Genomic DNA, 19369 nt, shown 5'->3' with positions numbered 1-19369 from the left:
GTGGGATTAGGATAGCTGCTTGGTGGCTGGTGCAGACACAATGGACCAAAGGGCTTCTTTATTTTGTGCTGTAAAACTACTTTAATGTGGTGACCAGAATTGTACAAAGTACTCTGAAGTGTGGTCTAAACAATAAGTTTAGCATAACTTTCCTCATTGTTTTACAATTCTACCCCAGTAGAAATAAAGGGCTTGAGTTGTAATGTTTACTACCTTGCTGACCTGTGGCAAAACTTTTAGTGACTGGTGCATGTCTGGGACTTGTACTCTAGATTCGCACCTTCTGTGTAATTCTATTGATAGTAAGAAGTCTCACAACATCAGGTTAAAGTCCAACAGGTTTATTTGGTAGCAAATGCCACTAGCTTTCGGAGCGCTGCTCCTTCGTCAGGTCACCTTCGTCACCTGACGAAGGAGCAGCACGCTCGGAAAGCTGGTGGCATTTGCAACCAAATAAACCTATTGGACTTTAACCTGGTGTTGTGAGACTTCTTATTGTGTTTACCCCAGTCCAACGCCAGTATCTCCACATCATAATTCTATTGAGCCAGGTTTGTGGGTGGGTTGAAACCATTTTGACCCAGAGCTGACTGACACTTAAGTGTGAGCAGGAAACCTCCAACACTTAGCCTGGCCACCACAGCACGTGACCCGGCTGCCTCTGGGTGGCGGCGCGCGCGCGCGCAGGAGTCGTGGCGCGCGCATGCGGGGGAGGGACGCGCCCCGGAGGGTACGCGCGGGCGGCGCGCGCCGCGTGGCTGGCCCCTCCCTGTGCGGAAGCGCCGGCCTCGGTTTACTTTGGGCTTGGGCGGGCGAGGCTCCTGAGTGCGGGTTTGAAGCTGCTCCCTGTTTCCTCCCGCCCCTCCACTCAATGCCCGACATGTCCAAGAACACCAGCGCCGCCAAGTTCCGCCGGGTTAACGTCGATGACTACGACGAGAACAACTACGTGGACGAGGAGGAGGGAGGCGACAACCAGCTGGGACCTGACGAGGCCGAGGTGGACGCTTCCATCAGGCAATATCCTTCCTGAGCTGGGCCTGGGGCCGGGGGGGGGGTGAGGCTGAGGGAGGGCCGGGGCTGTACCTGGGCCCCGGGCCGGGGCTGGGGAGCGCTCAGGGCGGCTCCCAGGCCCCGAGCTGGAACTCCCCTGACGGCTGCATTTTCCTGTGGTCTGGGTGTGGTCTTTGCTTCCACTTTAACGGCTCTTAAACATTAAGGTCTACTTCGTGCTTCTGCATTTAATGTCACCTTCTGCCTTTTCCTAATCAAAGTACTACTTGTTTATTTGAGAGACTTAAACCTTGTATTTGCACAGTGCGAATTATTGCATTCAAAGGATGGAGCACAAGTGATGAGCAACGGTGAGATTCAGACTACTCACTAAAGGACAGGCATGTCACAGAGTTTAGGGTCAAGGTGACTGTAGTCCTTCAAAAGGTACAGCAGGAGATTCCGAGGTGGGGAGGGGTGAGGATGTGGAAAGATTATTTTGTGCTTCGATATGTTTCAGTACAAGCTGGTGAGGGTAAATGTGATAGGCATGGAACTTAATGCTGGTTGGGATTTAAATGGTAAGCATTTGAGAAAATTTGATTTTTTTTGTATGAACTTAATGAGAAGCTGTTCATTATATTGGATAAATGAAATCCTAAGTTGGTTAACAACTTGCATTTAATGTAGTAAAATGTCACAAAGCTCTTTACAGAATTTCAAGCCACTTAAGGAAACATTAGGACCAAAAGCTCCTTCAAAGAGGTGGGCTTCAAGCAGCATCTTAAATGAACAGAGGGAGCTGCAGGGTATTTCTGGATCTTGCAGCCTGAAGGCATGGCTGTTAATGGTGAAGAAGTGAAAAATCAGAAATGAACTCGATCAGACTTGGAGGAGTCCAGGGATCTTGTAGAGTTGGAAGAGGTTTCAGTTATAGTGAAGAGCAAGGCCATAAAATTTGAAAACAATGATAAGAATGTTGAAGCCAAGGTGTTGCCAGAACAGGAGTGTTGGTGCAGGTCAGTGAACACGGATGATGAATGAATGGTATGAGTTAGGGAATTGGGCAGCACTGTTTTTGATCAGCTCAGATTTGAGGTGGGTGCAAGGTAGGAAGCTGGTCAGGAAGTAGAGTATTGGAGTAATCAAATGTACAGCAAACAAAGGCCTGGATAAAGGTTTAAGCAGCAGCAGATGAATTGAGGTATGTGGTAACAGGTGATGTTACCAAGTTGTACGTGGCAGTCTTGGTGATAGAGGATATGGAGTTGAAAGCTCAAATGAGGATCAGAAAAGATGCAGAATTCCTGAACTGCTTAGCGCAGCCTCAGATGGTTACCAGGAAGAGGCATGGAGTTTGTGGCTCGGGAACAGAGGTTGTGGCAGGGACCAAAACAATATCTTTGGTATTCCTATATTTAGATGAAATTTCTGCTCATCAGGCACTGTACGTCAGACAGACAATGAAAAGCTTGAGAGGGCTGATGGTTAAATAGAACTGGTGTACGTAGAGAACTTGAACTGTTTTTGGGTGATTTTATAGAGGAGCACCATGTGAATGAGAAATAAGAGTGAACCAATAACAAAGCTCTCGAGGTAACTGCAGGAGCATCAAGGCATAAATAAGTTTCATTTATGTTAGGACCAGTGTAGGAGTGTGATATAAAACTTGAATTATGTAGTCTCGGTGATGGATGAGATGTGGGTTTTGAAGTTCATCTCGAGGTCAAACAGGACATTGGGATGCTCGGTTGGGTTCAGTTGTCAGGAAGTGGGCTGGAGCTAGGAGGTGGTTGCAGTATTGCTTTTCTCAAGATGAAGGAAGTACTCATTTTTGTCATTCATGCAGAAGGAGGAAGATATCAATTTGTGCAGTATTTATGTGGAAAACAGTGCAAGGCTCTCACCACGAACCTCAACAGACTTTTTTAAAAGGATTATAAAAAGACAACATGGATGTATCCATGCATTTCCCCCCCCCCAAATACACACGCATATTCGTTCATTTTGGGTAATTTTTGTCTGCTCCCCGTGTCCCTAATTCTCTTGATCAAAATTCTGTCTATCCCAGCCTTAAATATATTCAATGAATATCTGTAACCCTCTGAGGTAGAGGATTTCAAAGATTCACAACCCTTTGAGTGCAGTAATTTCTCCTCATCTCAGTGCTAAAATGATCCAGATAAGTGCGAGGTAATGTACTTGGGCAGGGCTAAAAAGGCAAGGGAATGCATAATAAAAGGCAGAACCCTGGGAAGCACCTAGGATCAGAGAAACCTTGGTGTGCACGTACACTTTCCCTTAAGGTAACAGGACAGATGGATAAAGTGGTTAAGAAGGCATATGGTATACATGACTTTTAGCTGAGGCACAGGGTTTAAGAGCAGGACTGGTTAGGCCACAGCAAGAGTATTGCAGTATAAGCAGTTCTGGAATCCACATTATAAAAGGGATATGATAGCACTGGGAAGGGTGCAGAGGAGATTTACCAGGATGTTGCCTGGGCTGCAGAGTTTATGAAGAGAAATTTGATAGACTGGGGTTTCCTTGGACCAGAGGAGACTGAGGAGAGACATGATTTAGATGTATGAAATGATGAGGGGTATAGATAGAATAGACAGGAAGAAACTTTTCCCCTTGGTGGAGGGATCAATGATTAAGGAGCATTGATTTAAGGTAAGCAGCGGGAGATTTAGAGGGGATGTGAGGAAAATCTTTTTCACTCAAAGGGTGGTGGAAGTGTGGAGCTCACTGCCTGAAAGGGTGTTGGAGACAGAGACCCTCAAAGAAGTATTTAGATGTGCACTTGCGATGCCAAGGCATACACGGCTATGGACCAAGTGCTGGAAAATGGGATTAGGATAATTAGGTGGTTTGTCTTTGACTGGCGCAGGCGTGATTGCCAAAGGGCATTTTTCTGTGCTGTATCCCTTATCCTGAGACTGCTCCTGCGTTTTAGACTCCCCTACTGGCGAAACAATGTGTCCACCCCATCAAACCCCTCAGAATTTTGTAGTGTTCAATGAGATTGTCTTTCATTCTCATAAACCCCAGAAAATATAAGCCCAATTCACTAAGCCACTCATCGCAAGTACATCCTTTCTAAAATATGGAAACCAAAACCTCTCTCAGTATTCCAGATGTTGTCAAACTACAGGGTTTCAAAATTTATACTTCATTTTCCACATACTTGTTTAGTTTTGTAAAAGTTTATTTTTGCTGCAGTACTGAACCTTAGAAAGCAGGAAGTTCAAGATCTCCATCTTTATTGAGTTAACTTCTCTTGGGTTGGGTGATAATGACACCATAATTAGTTCTGGATTAGAAGCAGGGGCAAAATCAATGAGTTATCACTCCTGCTCTTGATCCAGTGATCTCCCTGAAAAGTGCATGCTCTGCACATCCCGTTGACTACCGAGCCAATTCATTATTTGATACCTGCCATAGTCAAATATCTCTACCCTCGTGAAGTAGAGTTGATGGAACTGTATTAATCTGCAAATGATTGCCGATTGCTGTGTTGCTTTGGAATAGCAATTCAGAATGTGCTCATCGTAGGGGGATTCAGAATTGAAGTCCCTGACAGCATTGCCATATTGTTCAGAATATGATCATATGGTAGGATGTAAATATTTTGCAATTATTGGTTGCAAATGTTAGTGCAGTGGCTACTGACTTTGCAGCTTTGTTCATGTTGATGATATGGTGGTGAGTATCTAGAAGAGATGGTTCAGCAACTTGGAAGTGTGTTGAACAGATGCCAAACTGCCTGCTAAACAAGTTGGATAATGGGTATATAATACAGACAGAAACTTGTCACAGTGTTAACAGTGCTGCCTAAAGTGTTGAGTATTTTGTTAAGCCTTGCCTAAAATGGCTGCTTTGTCATACCGGTGTTTAATTTCCTCAACTATTTATAGGCATAATTTTTAAAAGGTCAAAAGGTTTTGTAATCGAACTTTTCTATGAATAGATCTGCAAACATATTTGACATTCAGGTACAAAATGTGTAATATTGCTGCTTTCAGAGGACTCACCTTGTCTGTATATTATGATATATTTGACACCCAAGCTTGAATTCATGCTAAATGAAAACAAAATACTGTAGATAGTGGAAATATGAAATTAAAACAGGAAGTGCTAGAAACGCTCGGCAGATCAGTCAGCATCTGCAAAGAGGGGAACATAAAGTTAATGTTTCAGTTCGATGATACATCAGATAATTTGCACTGAAAAGTGTGGAAGTGAATTGAGTAGAACACTATATTTTCACTGGGTTTCATAAAGTTAAGACTCCTGGTTTGTGGTTATTGGAGAAAGCCTATTGTCTAATATCTGAGTAGATAGAATACAGTTAACATAATTTTATAGCCACTGAGTAGGTCTTGATGTTTCTAAATTAGTAATGTGGATTTGGCTAATGAAAGCCCCATCTTTTCCTGGTTACTGATGCCTAATCTGCTTAATGTTTTAAAATCTTGGCAAGATCTTCAACCTTAACCTCAACCCAGCTAATTTTGAATAGCGAAGTTCCACACTTGCATGTCACTATTTTGAAAAGGAAATTCATGTGCTGCCTCCATATTGCCTGCATGTAGATCGTCCCTACTTCAGTTTTGTAAACTGATCTATAGTTTCTCCAGGAATCTTGCTATTTCAGCAAAGGAGGTGACTAATTGTCCCATTGTACCTGTGCTGACAGTAGCTTTTCAACTGGAAACGCAGTAAATTTTTAACTTCTGATAGCAAATTACTCCAAGAGCACCTTATAAAATAATCCCCAGCTTTTCTCCATTACTAACCAGTTGCTTAAACCTCTGCCACATCCAATGAGTATGATGAACTTGTGGACTTATTTTGTCACTAAGAATGAGACCATTCAGCAGCTTCTGCTGCCTCCCCTCTGTTTGTCCACCAATCTAAATCTTCCCCTTGCCTTAGTTATGATCCTTGGTCCTTCATTAATTTCTCTCTCTCAGCTCATCTTCTCTGTGAGACCCAACTCCAACCTCCTTAACTCCACTGAATTGATGATGCCTAACCTCACCTGCTCTCACCTTTCCTTCCAGTCCCAAACTACAACCATTCCCCCAATTCCCCCCCCCCCCCCCAAAAAAACCATGTCCTGGCCAATTGACGTTGTAAATGGTTCCCTCTCCCCTGATATTGACTCCTTTCAAAACTCCTATCATTGCCCGTTTCCACAAAAAAACACACTTAATCCTTTCATTTCTTGCAAACTGTCACTGTATCACTACATTCCCGATCCTCCCCAAAGCCCTTAAATTTGGGAAGCAGCAGCATGTCCACGTTCAAGTCTCCTGTCAGTTCATGTATGAATCTCTGCTATCATATTTCCACTGCTGCTGCAACACAAACTGTGTAATAGTGTTATGATCAGGTGAGGAGAGGTCAAATGGCTTCCCTCCTTTCCCTCTCCTCGTTTGGCCACAACTGCTTTCTTTTAAAGCAGAGGTACTTGCCAATTCAATGATTGTTCAACTGTTTGCATTCTATGACCACAAAAGACACGAGACAAGGTTTCTTTTTAAAGAGGATAGTTTCTGGTAGTATAGAACTTGAATATTGCTGAAAAAAAGACATTGAAACTTTTCACCTTGCACTCATCAGTACAATTCACAAGAATACCAAATGTAAAAGAATCAATTTATACTGAACGAGAAGAGAGTGCGGATTGGTTGGCAAGTGACTCTGAATGGCAGAGACGTTGCCATGGAGAATGCACCAGAGCATGGCTATCGTCTATCTTGTTCAGTTGAAAAGTTGCAATATGTGTACATATTTTTTCTGTCTGCAAAAGACAGGGCCCTGTGTATTAATAAATGTAACTTCTAGCACATGTAAGTGAGCCACACTGCGAACCTGACTGATCATTTTAAATTGGTTACTAATGTAATTCTTAGCACACTCAGAATTATTTAGCAAATATTGTCCAACCACAGAATCACATCTAATTTTGGACACATGACACAAACTGCTTGTGTGCTGTTTGATATGATCCGCCAGTCATTGGGACATATGGCCTACTTACCAAACTTCATACTGGTACTGAAATTCTTATACCACAATACTCATTTGTGTAATGGGCAGTATGTCTTTTTGGCTTGACAGAAGCATCCTGTTAGTGGTCAACATCATTTTTTGTTGCTATTGTTATAGCAGTGTGAAATTCACCTATTATTTAAATGGTCTTATTCACAACATTGCTGATAAGGCCCAAACCATTTGCACAATGTGCAAGCTTGATGCTGACATTGGGCACATAAGAGCTATCCTGTGAGGTAATGGTTACTCAGATCAGATCATTGCTTGCTGTGTATCGCGGAAACTCAGGACTGTGCTGAAGGCCGTCACTTTTAGCTTCAAAAAATCCTCAGTCTACCTCTGATTACCCTGGAAATGTCAAAAGTCTGGTGCAGCTTTGCAGGCAGCTTGTCTCCATTTCAATAGATTGAAATGTAGCAGGTACTGCGACTATGACTTTGACTATGATTCCAAGTCACTGGAATGTGACTTTGGACTTTTAAAAAATCAACTTTGGGTTTTCAGCCAGTAATTCAATATAAAGCAGGATTTCACTACAGACATCAATCTGACTGTGACTATGGTGCAGTTCCTGTACACTGCTCAATATTTCTGTAGCCCCTATCCCTTAATTGTTCAGCTGATAGGGACTGCTCTCACTTGGTTCCAATCTTTCAAAGCATTCTTCCAAACCAGCTTCTCTTTCCACCCTGTACTGTTATTTCTGGAATCGCCTCCAAATCTGTGCTTTGACTTCTCTTTCTCATCTATGACCTGTCCCTTGGCGATATCTTCTAAAACCTTGTGTGACATGTAGGTTGACACCCAGGTCTACTAGCTACCACCTTACTTAACATCAGTGTTTCAGACTGCTTGGCCGACACCCAGTCTTAAGACGAGCTTTTGATCCTCCTTCAAAGTAAACCACCTTGACCAAACTTTGCTTATTTCTCCTAATATCTTCACATGATTCTGCCTCCATTTTTGACTTGTTAAGCTTTCGAAGTAAATTCCAGTTCAACAAATTGGTTACACTTAAAACCCATGAAGCAACGAGCAGTTTTCAGAGACCCGTCAATGTTCTGACTCACCTTGAATAACAACATAAATTCTACTGACGCTCTGGGTGAAAGGTCACTTGAGGCAGGTAATTCTGAACTAACTGCTTATCTGTAAGCTGTATAAAATGGAGGGTGTGAAGAGAGAGAGAGGGTATATCTAACTCCCTAAAAATATTCCCAGTTATTGTAGCAAAAGTCTTGATTCCCTATTGACTCCCATTGCTTTGCAACCTTTACTCCTGGCTTCTTCCTGAGCCCTCTTATCAGTGACTTTTTTTTACAGCTGGATTATTTGCCTACAGAATATTAATTTAACCTCAAAGTAATTCATTGTAATTGCTTTGAGGTTTTGTTCAGATGCAAGGTATTGAATAAATACGAATCGTATTTTGCAATACAATTGGGAGCAGTAGTTACTGATGTGTCTCAGTAATGGCAGCAGTCAAGTTAATATTCAGTACTTTGAAAAGCTTGAAGTGCTGTAAACATGGTTATATAGCCACCTGAAATTTGAGACTTGCAGAAATGTCTGTAATCAGACTTGTGGAACAAGACGATTTCAGATGACCCATTTCCTTGCTTTGAAAGGGAATCGTCCACTTATCTTTTAGATTATGGGGTGTATGAAACATGTCTCTCCAACCAGTGATGTCAGTGGTGCCAAATGAGGACTTGGGTGTTGTGATGTGTAGACACATACTGCAAGTGACCATAACTTCCACACATGAATGCTTTTATTCTGGGTAATGTTGCTCTTTGGCTAATACTCTGTCCACCATTCGTGGCTTCCCTTTTCCAGCTTATGACACTAAGCTCACTTGAAAATTTTCTGCCTGCTTTCAGGTTGAATGTTCTTTATTTTTAAATGTAATCAGTTTGTTTCCTAGCTTGCTGTATCTGATGTAAGCCTCTGTGAGGATGTATCCACATGAATTAAGAGCAATGGTTTAAAATGAGAATTTAGTAACATTTTCTCTAGTGAGATGGTGATGTGATTAATCTCAAGAGGAAGAATGAAGAGAGGTGACTGCCTGGTTAGGCCTCTACCATTATGTTCAATTCAGGACACCACACCTCAGAAAGGTTGTCAAAGGTTTAGCGCTAGTGCAGAGAAATTTGTTGCAACTGCATTGGAAATGAGGAACTTCAGTTATGAGAGTAGAGGGTTAAGAAGATTTGATAGAGGTGTTCAGATCATCAACATTTTTGCTAGAGTAAATAAGGAGGAATTGTTTTTAGTGGCAGAATGGTTGGTAACCAAAGGAGACAAATTTAAGGTGATTGGCAAGAGAACCTGAGGCAACATGTAGAAACTATTCTTTACACAGTGAGTTGTATGATCAGGAATGCAGTGCCTGAAGGGCTAATGTGTGCAACTTAAACAAAACTTTTAAATGAGAATTGGGTAAGTACTTGAAGAAAAACATTTGCAGGGCAATGGCGGGGAGGGGTGGGGGGAGAGGAGGGGATGGGATCGAGTGGGACAGTGACATTTGTTGAAGAGCACTACCAAAGAGCTAACATTGGCCCAAATGACCACCTTTGCTCATTATTATATGACTCAGTATAAGAATATTTGATTTGGAAGCTGAAGTTCTAACAACATTTTGATGTGGATAAATTGATGTGAATTTATAAACCTAAGTTTTCTCTCTAGCATGCCCAGAGTTGCAATCCATTCTTTATTTTTAATCATAATCGTTTCCTTACTTGCTGTATTTGATGCTAAGCCTCTGTGAGGATATATCTAGAATTAATTAAGTACAGTGGTTTAAAATTAGAATTTTGAAACATTTTTTCCAGTGAGGTGGTGATGTGATTAATCTCAGGAGGAAGATTTCCAGGCACGTTATCCAATTATCATTTGTCACTCAACCCTGCAGAAACTGGAGTTATAACGCAACAGTTTTGTTGTCTCTCAACAAGAATGTGAGGGAGGGTGGGAGAGAGGGGGGAAGGGAGTGAGGGGGAAAGGAGAACAGGAGCAACACCTTAATAAAAATCTTCTCTTGATTGTTGTATTAAAATAACTTTTTAAGTTTTTTCCACCCCAATTTAATACACCAGTAACAATCCAACTGCCCGCCTCAAAACCAGGAATGAAAAGATTACTGGGAATTTCACTTGAGTAGATGGGTATAATGTCAAAATGAGAACTAGGCATTGATAATGTGCCAAATCATACATCACAGATATCTCAGTGCTTCACATACAATGAATAACTGAAATAATTGGCCAGTCTCTCTGTTTAGAAAATTGAGTTAGCACTATTCTATTCCGTGTGTACGTATGTTTTGCATATTACAGATCAGTGTGCTAATGTGCAATTTGTGCTGGATTAATGTGTCACGGAGCGTCGGGAGTTGTATACTGCATGGTGCAGTGGAACTCTACCATAGGGTGAGCAAATAATATAGATGTACTTAAGGGAAAGCTTGGCAAACGTATGAGGGAGAAAGGAATCGAGGGCTCGGATGATAGGTTTAGTTGGGGAAAGATGGGAGGAGGCTGAGTACAGCATAAACTCCAGCATGGACTGGTTGGACCAAATGGCCTGTTCAGTGCTGTGTGCTATATATCCAACGTAATTCTATGGATTCCGTTGTATATTGTTTAGTAATAAATAGTTCCAAGTCAGCTCCTGATTTAAAGATTGCTTTAGTGGTAAACTGGGGATGTTTGGAAAGTGATTGTAGGTGGTACAGTGTGAACTTGCAGCTGCCTATTCCTAGCCATACTGGATATTACAGCCTCAGCTTGTGGTGTGCAGTGTTGAAGCTGTAGAACTGTTGTGTTCTCAAGACATGAGGTTTGCTTCCTCATGCATCAACTTGGAGCGATTTTGTTGGGTGAGTCAGTTCCTGACTTGAGTTAAGCTGACTGGTCCCCTGTGTTTGTATCCATACATACCAGAACACCATTGCCTGTCTTTTTCAGGATAAATTACTGATGGAATTTAAGAGTAGTTTTAGATCACTATTCAAAGGAATCTTGGTCAGAGAAATGTTTCAGATTGTTTGCGAGAGTCAGCAAAATAGCTGTCTTTGTTTCTGGACTAGTAATTTTAATTTCTGGTGGAAATGTGTATTTTTGGATGTGGAAAGGCGGTCAGATATTAAATCTCTTAATAAGTAGACATGTAAAATACACTCGGCAGTATCATCCATGTGGAATTGAGTTGTTTAACTTTGGTCAGACATCATAACCTGTCTGTTCACTTGAGCATTCTGATTATCTGAATTTCTGTGGAAAAGTTGAATTAATTCAATCTTTAGGAACTCAAGCGACTGGATGTTGCCACTGAAAATGTTTGGATGAGCATCAGAATGGCGGCTTTGAATGTAATATCCTTACAATGCAGAAGTGATACAATCGTCTCGACATTTAGAGCGATAATTCATGAATTCCAGCAAAGATGTATCCCAATAAGAAGGAAAGACTCTGAGAGGAAGAAGAGCCTACCGTAGATAGACAAGGAAGTTAAGGAAGGTATTAAGTTGAAAGCGGAAACATATAATATGGCAAAGGTCACTGGTAGACCAGAAATGTTGGCTAGATTCAGATTGCAGCAAAGATGGAGTAAAAAAAATCAGGAAGGAGAAAATAAACTGAGGGCAAACTAGCGAGAAATAAGAGACAATAAGAGCTTTTTTAAGTACTTTAAAAGGAAGAGAAGCAAAAGAAAGAATTGGCCTCTTAGAAAGTGAAACTGGGGAAGCAATTATGGGGAACAAGGGAATGGCAGTGGAGTTAAATAGATACTTTGCACCAGTCTTTACTGTATTGGATACTATAAGGATCGCAGAAAAAGTAAAATAAATACAGGAGAGGAATTAAAAACAGTCACCATCATCAGATAATTAGTTTTAGGCAAGTTAATGGGGTTAAAAGATAAGCCCCCTGGATGTGATGATTTGCACTGCAGGATCTTAAAGTAGGTTGGAGTGTTGTGGTAAGGTTATATAAGGCATTGGTGAGGCCGAATTTAGAGTATTGTGTACAGTTTTGGTCACCTAGTTACAGGAAGGATGTAAATAAGGTTGAAAGAGTGCAGAGAAGGTTCACAAGGATGTTGCCGGGACTTGAGAAGCTGAGTTACAGAGGGAGACTGAATAGGTTGGGACTTTATTCCCTGGAGCGTAGAAGATTGAGGGGAGATTTGATAGAGGTGTATAAGATTTTGATGGGTATAGATAGAGTGAATGCAAGCAGGCTTTTTCCGCTGAGGCTAGGGGAGAAAAAAACCAGAGGGCATGGGTTGAGAGTGAAAGGAGAAAAATTTAAAGGGAATATTAGGGGGGGCTTCTTCACGCAGAGAGTGGTGGGAGTGTGGAATGAGCTGCCGGATAAAGTGGTAAATGCGGGGTCACTTTTAACATTTAAGAAAAACTTGGACGGGTTCATGGACGAGAGGGGTGTGGAGGGATATGGTCCAAGTGCAGGTCAGTGGGACTAGGCATAAAATGGTTCGGCACAGACAAGAAGGGCCAAAAGGCCTGTTTCTGAGCTGTAATTTTCTGTGGTTCTAGGTAACTACAGAGATTATGGATGCATTGATAGTCATTTTCCAAAAATCCTTGGATTCTGGAACTATGCCAAAGGATTAGAAAACTGCCAATATGGTACCCTTGTTCAAAAAGGGAAGGAAGCAAAATGCAGAAAACTACAGGGCAGTTAGTCTAACTTCAGTTTTTGGAAAAATATTAGATTTCATTATTGAGAGAGCAGCAGTACGTTGGGAAAGTCATAATCTGATCAAGTAGAGCCAGCATGGTTTCATGAAGGAGAAATCATATGTCAAATTTACTAGAGTTCTTTTGAGGTGATGTCAGCCAGAATAAATAGAGGAGAACCAGCCGATGTTGTATTTTTGGATTTCAAAAGGCATTTAATAAGGTGCCACACCAAAAGCTACTACACAAGATAGGAATTCATGGTATGGAGGAAATCTGGCATGGATAGAGGATTGGCTAAGTAACAGGAAGCAGCGAGTAGCAATAAGGGAGTCTTTCTTGGGTAGGGGAGCAATCACAGTAAGAAGTCTCACAACACCAGGTTAAAGTCCAACAGGTTTATTTGGTAGCAAAAGTGGCAACAACACCCACGGTCACAATCTGGTTCTCTGAAGCAAGCTCTTAGCTCTTTTGTATGCCAGAGTTATTCACAACATTTTTTAGGAAATGAGTCCCTTTTAGCTCGCTCATACATCGCTTCCCCAGAAGCTTCTGAAATTCTATTTTTCTCCTTGCTGCCAAACAGAAAGCTGACCTTTTCATACAGCTTTCCTGGCTTCTGTCATGAATTCTATGTTACTCTTTCGGTCTCTGTCTGCTTTCTCTTTGTGGCTGCATCTGCGTGCTGATTGCAACCGTCCTCTAATTTTTTTTGTTTGTAGTTCTCCCTTGTCTGTCCGGCCACACGCCTTCTGTCTTAATCTCCTTCCTGTTGACTTCCAAGTCAAGGGTTACCAGGTCACATGGACCAGTATTTCTTATCCGGGAAAATTACAATTGATCCCTTTACAATTGATTGAAACCCTTTAAAACCGCTTTGAATATGGTCATTTTAAAAACTTTCCTTGCTGTACTGCTTCTGGATCAATGGTCCCTCAAGGTGCTCTGAGGTTCCTTGCCAGGGTAAATTTACGGCCCCTTGTTGAAAAGAAACTTTGCAATTGCCAAATGATTCAATATTAAAATATGTTAAACAGTATTTTAATAAATTTGCTGTTTTACTATCTGGCACCAAATATTGGTCATAGCTGATGAATATTGAAGGTTGGTTAGTTGAGAGATATTTTCAACTTCAACATTGAAGGTGAGCATGGTTTTGGATCTATTGGTGATGTGGTGTATTAGTATCTGTAGACAGCAAGACAATAAGAAAAGCCTGTCGCTTTTTATTCTGCGTTGTGTGTGAGCTTGAGTCAGTTGGTAGCATTGTTCTCCCCTGATCAAAAGATTGAGTTCAAGTCCCACTCCGAGACACCGATGCAAAAATCCAGACTAACACTCAACTGCTGAGGGAGTGTCAGCACAATCCCAGAGGTGCCAACTTTTGAAGGAAACGTCAAACTAAGGCTGCCCTCTCAGTAGACATATAAGATCTCATAGCACCATGTCAATAAGAAGGTGAATAATCTTCAGTGTCCTGTATTCTTATGGTCAAATATGAAATCTGTTATGATCCTTAATATCCCTGCACAGGAAATCTGAATGCAGCTCTCCAAGCAGCACTGAAAAATCCCCCAATTAATACAAAGAATCAAGCTGTTAAGGTAAGGCTGAGGGAGGTGAGTTATTGAGGGCAAGGTGGTGGGGAAGGAGGCAGAGGAAGGTCGTGTTGAAAGTATTCCATATAACTTTTCGCTCTACTGATTTGCTTTGGTTTACTAAATCTAGGGATCTAACTTAGTTTGTCAACCAGTACAAGCTATTTTGTGCAGAGGTAGTGACTTGATGCCCCTGCTCAATTCTTGTCTAAAGCAAAGAAATACAAGTGTTATTCAGTTGATAACCATTGTAAATATAATATTACCATTGATGAAGTTTATTTTTCTCTTTAACAGGATCGGGCAGAAACTACTGTTGTTAAAGTTTTGACTTCATTTAAAAGTAATGATATTGAAAAGGCTGTTCAATCCCTTGACAAAAATAGCATTGACCTCCTGATGAAGTACATCTACAAAGGTTTTGAAAAGCCATCAGAAAATAGCAGTGCAATTTTACTACAGTGGCATGAAAAGGTTGGTGGAGTATATATTTAATCAATGTACGAATGATACCATTGCATTTTCTACACCAGAGTATAGCCCAACTTGGAAGGTTCTGGGGAAACTGGCCACAACATTAATACGATGGCTGTTCCTGGGTAGGGAGGTGGGTTTGCATGGGAGAAAGCTGGCAGTTAAACAAGCAGCTTTATTCAACCGATTTATTTTGCTTTCTGGGTTTTGTGTCTCTAAGTTGTGCAGTGGATGTGAAGCACATTGCCATGGCTCTATATTTAAAACGAACATGTACAAACAGAAATTGAAGGTGTTCAAGGTGAATGATGAGAAACAGTATTTGGGAGGAGTCTTTGGCTAAATCCAGAGGGCATTGATGAAAGACATCAAAAACATCTCAGCAGGCAGGAACCAGAGCAACCTATCTCTACCTCAAAGAATGAACAACACACAATGTAGAAGTGATAAGAAGCAAAAGTTCAAGAAATTATCATTCACCAAGAGTGTGATCGTGGATGTTTGACAAAATAAGAAGTTTCCATTTGAATGATGCCACAAAATATATTGATTAGTATTGCTTCCATGTCTTGTCCATCTGTATCAGCATCTAAGTGTTAATTTATTCTTTCCCTAGTTTCATACTGAATGTTGGTATATGATGAGACCCACTGGGTGCATATGTAGTGGGTCGATGTGGATTAAAGGACTGTTTAGTGCAGGTGGTTGGGTGGGATGACCCTGCTGGTAAGAGCAGACTGCAGGATTTTGTTCCTTGTGTTTTTCACTAGGTGAATCTTTGCACCCATGACATCATGAGCAGCAACGTGTAAGTGGCTGGTCTGGCGCTGCGGGCTCCATTTTCATCATCCTCTTCTATGTTTTCCTCTCCCATGTTTTCCTCATCCATAAATGGGTGACGAGCTCATTGATCTTTCTCTGCCTTCAGTCCTTTTGTCCCAGAAGGATCCAGGGGCAGGAAAAAATTGAAGGTGGTAGTCACTATTTATAACTACTTGTAATGTGTAGACTACCATGTCCAGCAGGGTGCATGTCTTCCTCCAGGAGACTGAAGATATCTGCCATCACCTAATGTGACAGTTGCAGCCTATGGAAGTGCTTCTCTTTTGAAAGGTCAAGGAAACGGAGCCTCTCTTTGTAAAAGGTGTGATATGAGTCATGCCTCCTGCAGCCTTTCCTGTGCCTGTGTTGATCACCACTGTAGATTGTGGCTGTCATGAATGATGATTGCTTTCCTCTAATGTGCTGTCAAATACATCCAACCTGCCTCCTGTTCCATCATTACACCCCACGGGGGAAATTATTGATTTGAAGAGGGTTCATTACCACTTCTCTTCCCCGCACCTCCATCCCATGACCAGTTTTCTCATTCCCTCATCCAACTCCACAAAAGCTTAAAGCCTAAAATTCAAAGCAAAATTATGGTAGAAACAGCCATTACCACTTTGTATATCTTGTTCCTTAGGTGTTAGCAGCTGGAGGAGTGGGATCTGTAGTGCGAGTTCTAACAGCGCGGAAAACTGTTTGAGTGATGGAACCAAGAGCAGCTGTCTGGTACAGAGGAATTGCTGGTGCCGAGACCAAAAGAACCAGTTTGTGCAACACTGGAGTCATATAATCTCCTTTCATTAAAAAAAATTGGCTTGCTTTTTATGACCAGTCTGTATATGTAATTATCTCTGTTCATGTGTCTGTTAACCAGAATCAAAGATACAATTTTAATTTGGTTTTATAAACTCAGTATTTAGTACATTTTTGTATCCGAACAAGAACATCTCTGAAGCGGTTTTATTTAAAAAAAAATACTTGCCAGAAAATTGGAGATTTTTCTTTGCAGAAAACAATCCTTTTTTACTTTAAATGTTTAATTGAATAAAGGTACAGTATATGAATGTGTGATGCGTCGACTAAAATTTGATGCATTCAGATGCACTTGGCCACACACACAGCTAGCTGTTCATGAGCATTTTAAATTTGAAGCTGGGATGTATAGCTGAGTGATAATAGCTGAAGCATATAAAATCACCCAGAATATTTCTGTTTGAAATCATGTCTTGGTTGATAATGGCAGTAGAAAATATTGAAGTTTCAATATATTGGGGGTTAATTAACGTGCTGCTATTCTAACTGGCATGAGGAGTGAGTGTGATATAAACAGACCTTGGCAATGATTGCTTCCTGTTAACCCATAGGGGCGATATTAAACCTTTCACTTTTTTTTGAAGATGCATTTTAAATTAAAACTAAGAATTGCATGAGAAGTACAGAGCGAACAAATAAATCAGTTACTGCATTAATATGCCAGGCGTTTGCAGTGCAGTGGTCACTCTCAGTTTTTCTATCAGATCAGCAATGATCTCATCTAGGTATTGCAGACTTGTCTGGCATAATATCAATTCAGAATATCTAAATAATGCTTCAAATTATTATGTTAAGAATGAAACTTAAACACAATGCTTTTACTGATTTTAAAATATACAGTGGAAATTGTCAATTGGATTTTCAGTCCAATAACTATTGCAATTATTTCAAAATAGTGCACCGAACTGATGGTGAATTTTAATGTTTAATTGAAAGTAAATCACTACTTTAAAAAAAATGTTGGTTTCACAGTGAAAATGCAAAGTGGATCAGCTGTTTTGTGCGTCTCTCAGGTTCATGCCTTTCGTTAGGTAGTTTTCCACTCCCATGCCCAGTACCACCACCAACCCCATCCTTACCCCTGCCCCACCCCCTCTTATTCCTGAACCTTGTTAACCCCGAGGTTCAACATCTAGTTATTCCCAATTACAACAGACTCACTAAGGAGCACAGTTTAGTGTTATATTTAAACATTATTGTCACTGACATTTTGTTTCAGAACTTAAGTGATTTAGAATCTGACCATTGTGATGATGTCTATTGTAGCACAGTGAACAGGGACTAAGCAGAAGTTAAAATATCAACTCTGGTTCAGGGAAGTCTGAAAAATCATTGAATTATGAAGCACCCTATTATTGGTCGTGAAATGTGTGTTTTGATAGTGGATCCAAACAAAATGCTGGAAACAAGTGTGTTAAAAAGGGGAACCAATATTTTAAACTTGTAATTACTATTACAATTGGAAGTATTTTAATCAAATTGCCACAGATGAAATATTAAAATACTGGTGCAATTTCTTATTACATGGCCAAGTTCTCTTTTATACGGGCGGTGTCAGGAACAAACTGGGCTTGATTTAAAGTCTGTGTCAGTGCAGGGTGTCACTCAATACTTTAATTTCTTCCTCCTTGTGGGAAGAGTGACTTTGTTTGGCCTCCCATCACCCCAACCTGTCTCAAATATTTGTAGGTGGCATCAGGCAACCCACCCACCGTTGTGCCTATTGAGACCCTTCAGTAGCCAATTAAGGACTTCTTCCTGACCTCTATTCCTATTTTATCAACAGCAAGGGGAGACACAGGCAAGGTGGAAAAAAATGGCTGCTTTAGCTGCATGGAATGTTGTTGAGCAAGGGGGTATCTCCTTTATGGATCCACTCAGCCTATCGGCTCACCCATCTCTCACACACACACACACACACACACACAAACCAACCACCCCCCCCCCCCCCCAAACCCCGATGAGAAATTTGTGCTTTTTGATGGAATTCTGATTTTTTTGTTGTTTGTGAAACTCCATCCTTTTAAATGTGTTTCCGACCTCCGCAGCCCCCTCTTCGCAGTCCGTTGCTTCACTTGATGCACGTGTTGTTCTGCTGGTGTCCAATCCTGACCATTGCCACTGCTAATTGGTGGCTTTGAATGCTTCTGTTAAATGTTTTGTTTTAAAAATAAAAAAATACTGCAGATATTCAAAATCCGAAATCCAAGCAAAGTGTTGGATAAACTCTTTGGCAGCGTCTATGGAGAGAGAAACAGAATTAACCTTTCGAGTTCAATAAGACATAGAACATAGAACAGTACAGCACAGAACAGGCCCTTCGGCCCACGATGTTGTGCCGAGCTTTATCTGAAACCAAGATCAAGCTATCCCACTCCCTATCATCCTGGTGTGCTCCATGTGCCTATCCAATAACCGCTTAAATGTTCCTAAAGTGTCTGACTCCACTATCACTGCAGGCAGTCCATTCCACACCCCAACCACTCTGCGTAAAGAACCTACCTCTGATATCCTTCCTGTATCTCCCACCATGAACCCTATAGTTATGCCCCCTTGTAATAGCTCCATCCACCCGAGGAAATAGTCTTTGAACGTTCACTCTATCTATCCCCTTCATCATTTTATAAAGCTCTATTAAGTCTCCCCTCAGCCTCCTCCGCTCCAGAGAGAAGAGCCCTAGCTCCCTCAACCTTTCCTCATAAGACCTACCCTCCAAACCAGGCAGCATCCTGGTAAATCTCCTCTGCACTCTTTCCAGTGCTTCCACATCCTTCTTAGTGAGGTGACCAGAACTGCACACAATATTCCAAATGTGGTCTCACCAAGGTCCTGTACAGATGCAGCATAACCCCATGCTCTTAAACTCCAACCCCCTGTTAATAAA

General features: G+C 41.3%; 1 protein-coding gene across 1 annotated transcript; it reads left to right on the top strand.

Moving 5' to 3' along the window:
• Nucleotides 1–745: 745 nt before the first annotated feature.
• LOC144497298 (actin-related protein 2/3 complex subunit 5-like) lies at nt 746–16738 on the top strand. The gene is made up of 4 exons (XM_078218339.1): nt 746–1021; nt 14305–14376; nt 14668–14844; nt 16310–16738. Exons 1-4 carry the CDS (start codon nt 872–874, stop codon nt 16370–16372), a joined length of 462 nt encoding a protein of 153 aa, XP_078074465.1. The 5' UTR covers nt 746–871; the 3' UTR covers nt 16373–16738.
• Nucleotides 16739–19369: the final 2631 nt, after the last annotated feature.

The sequence above is a fragment of the Mustelus asterias genome, chromosome 8 (assembly GCF_964213995.1).
Source record: "Mustelus asterias chromosome 8, sMusAst1.hap1.1, whole genome shotgun sequence".
Taxonomy (NCBI): domain Eukaryota; kingdom Metazoa; phylum Chordata; class Chondrichthyes; order Carcharhiniformes; family Triakidae; genus Mustelus; species Mustelus asterias.
The sequence above is the reverse complement of the archived record's forward strand: the minus strand, read 5'-3'. Positions and strand labels throughout refer to the sequence as shown.

What these genes read in the sequence shown, in the direction of transcription:
- LOC144497298 (XM_078218339.1), top strand. Translation starts at nt 872, where the DNA reads ATGCCCGACATGTCCAAGAACACCAGCGCCGCCAAGTTCCGCCGGGTT. An exon ending in TGGACGCTTCCATCAGGCAA is followed by an intron (nt 1,022 to 14,304) that starts TATCCTTCCTGA and finishes TATCCCTGCACA; the next exon opens with GGAAATCTGAATGCAGCTCT. An exon ending in CAAAGAATCAAGCTGTTAAG is followed by an intron (nt 14,377 to 14,667) that starts GTAAGGCTGAGG and finishes TCTCTTTAACAG; the next exon opens with GATCGGGCAGAAACTACTGT.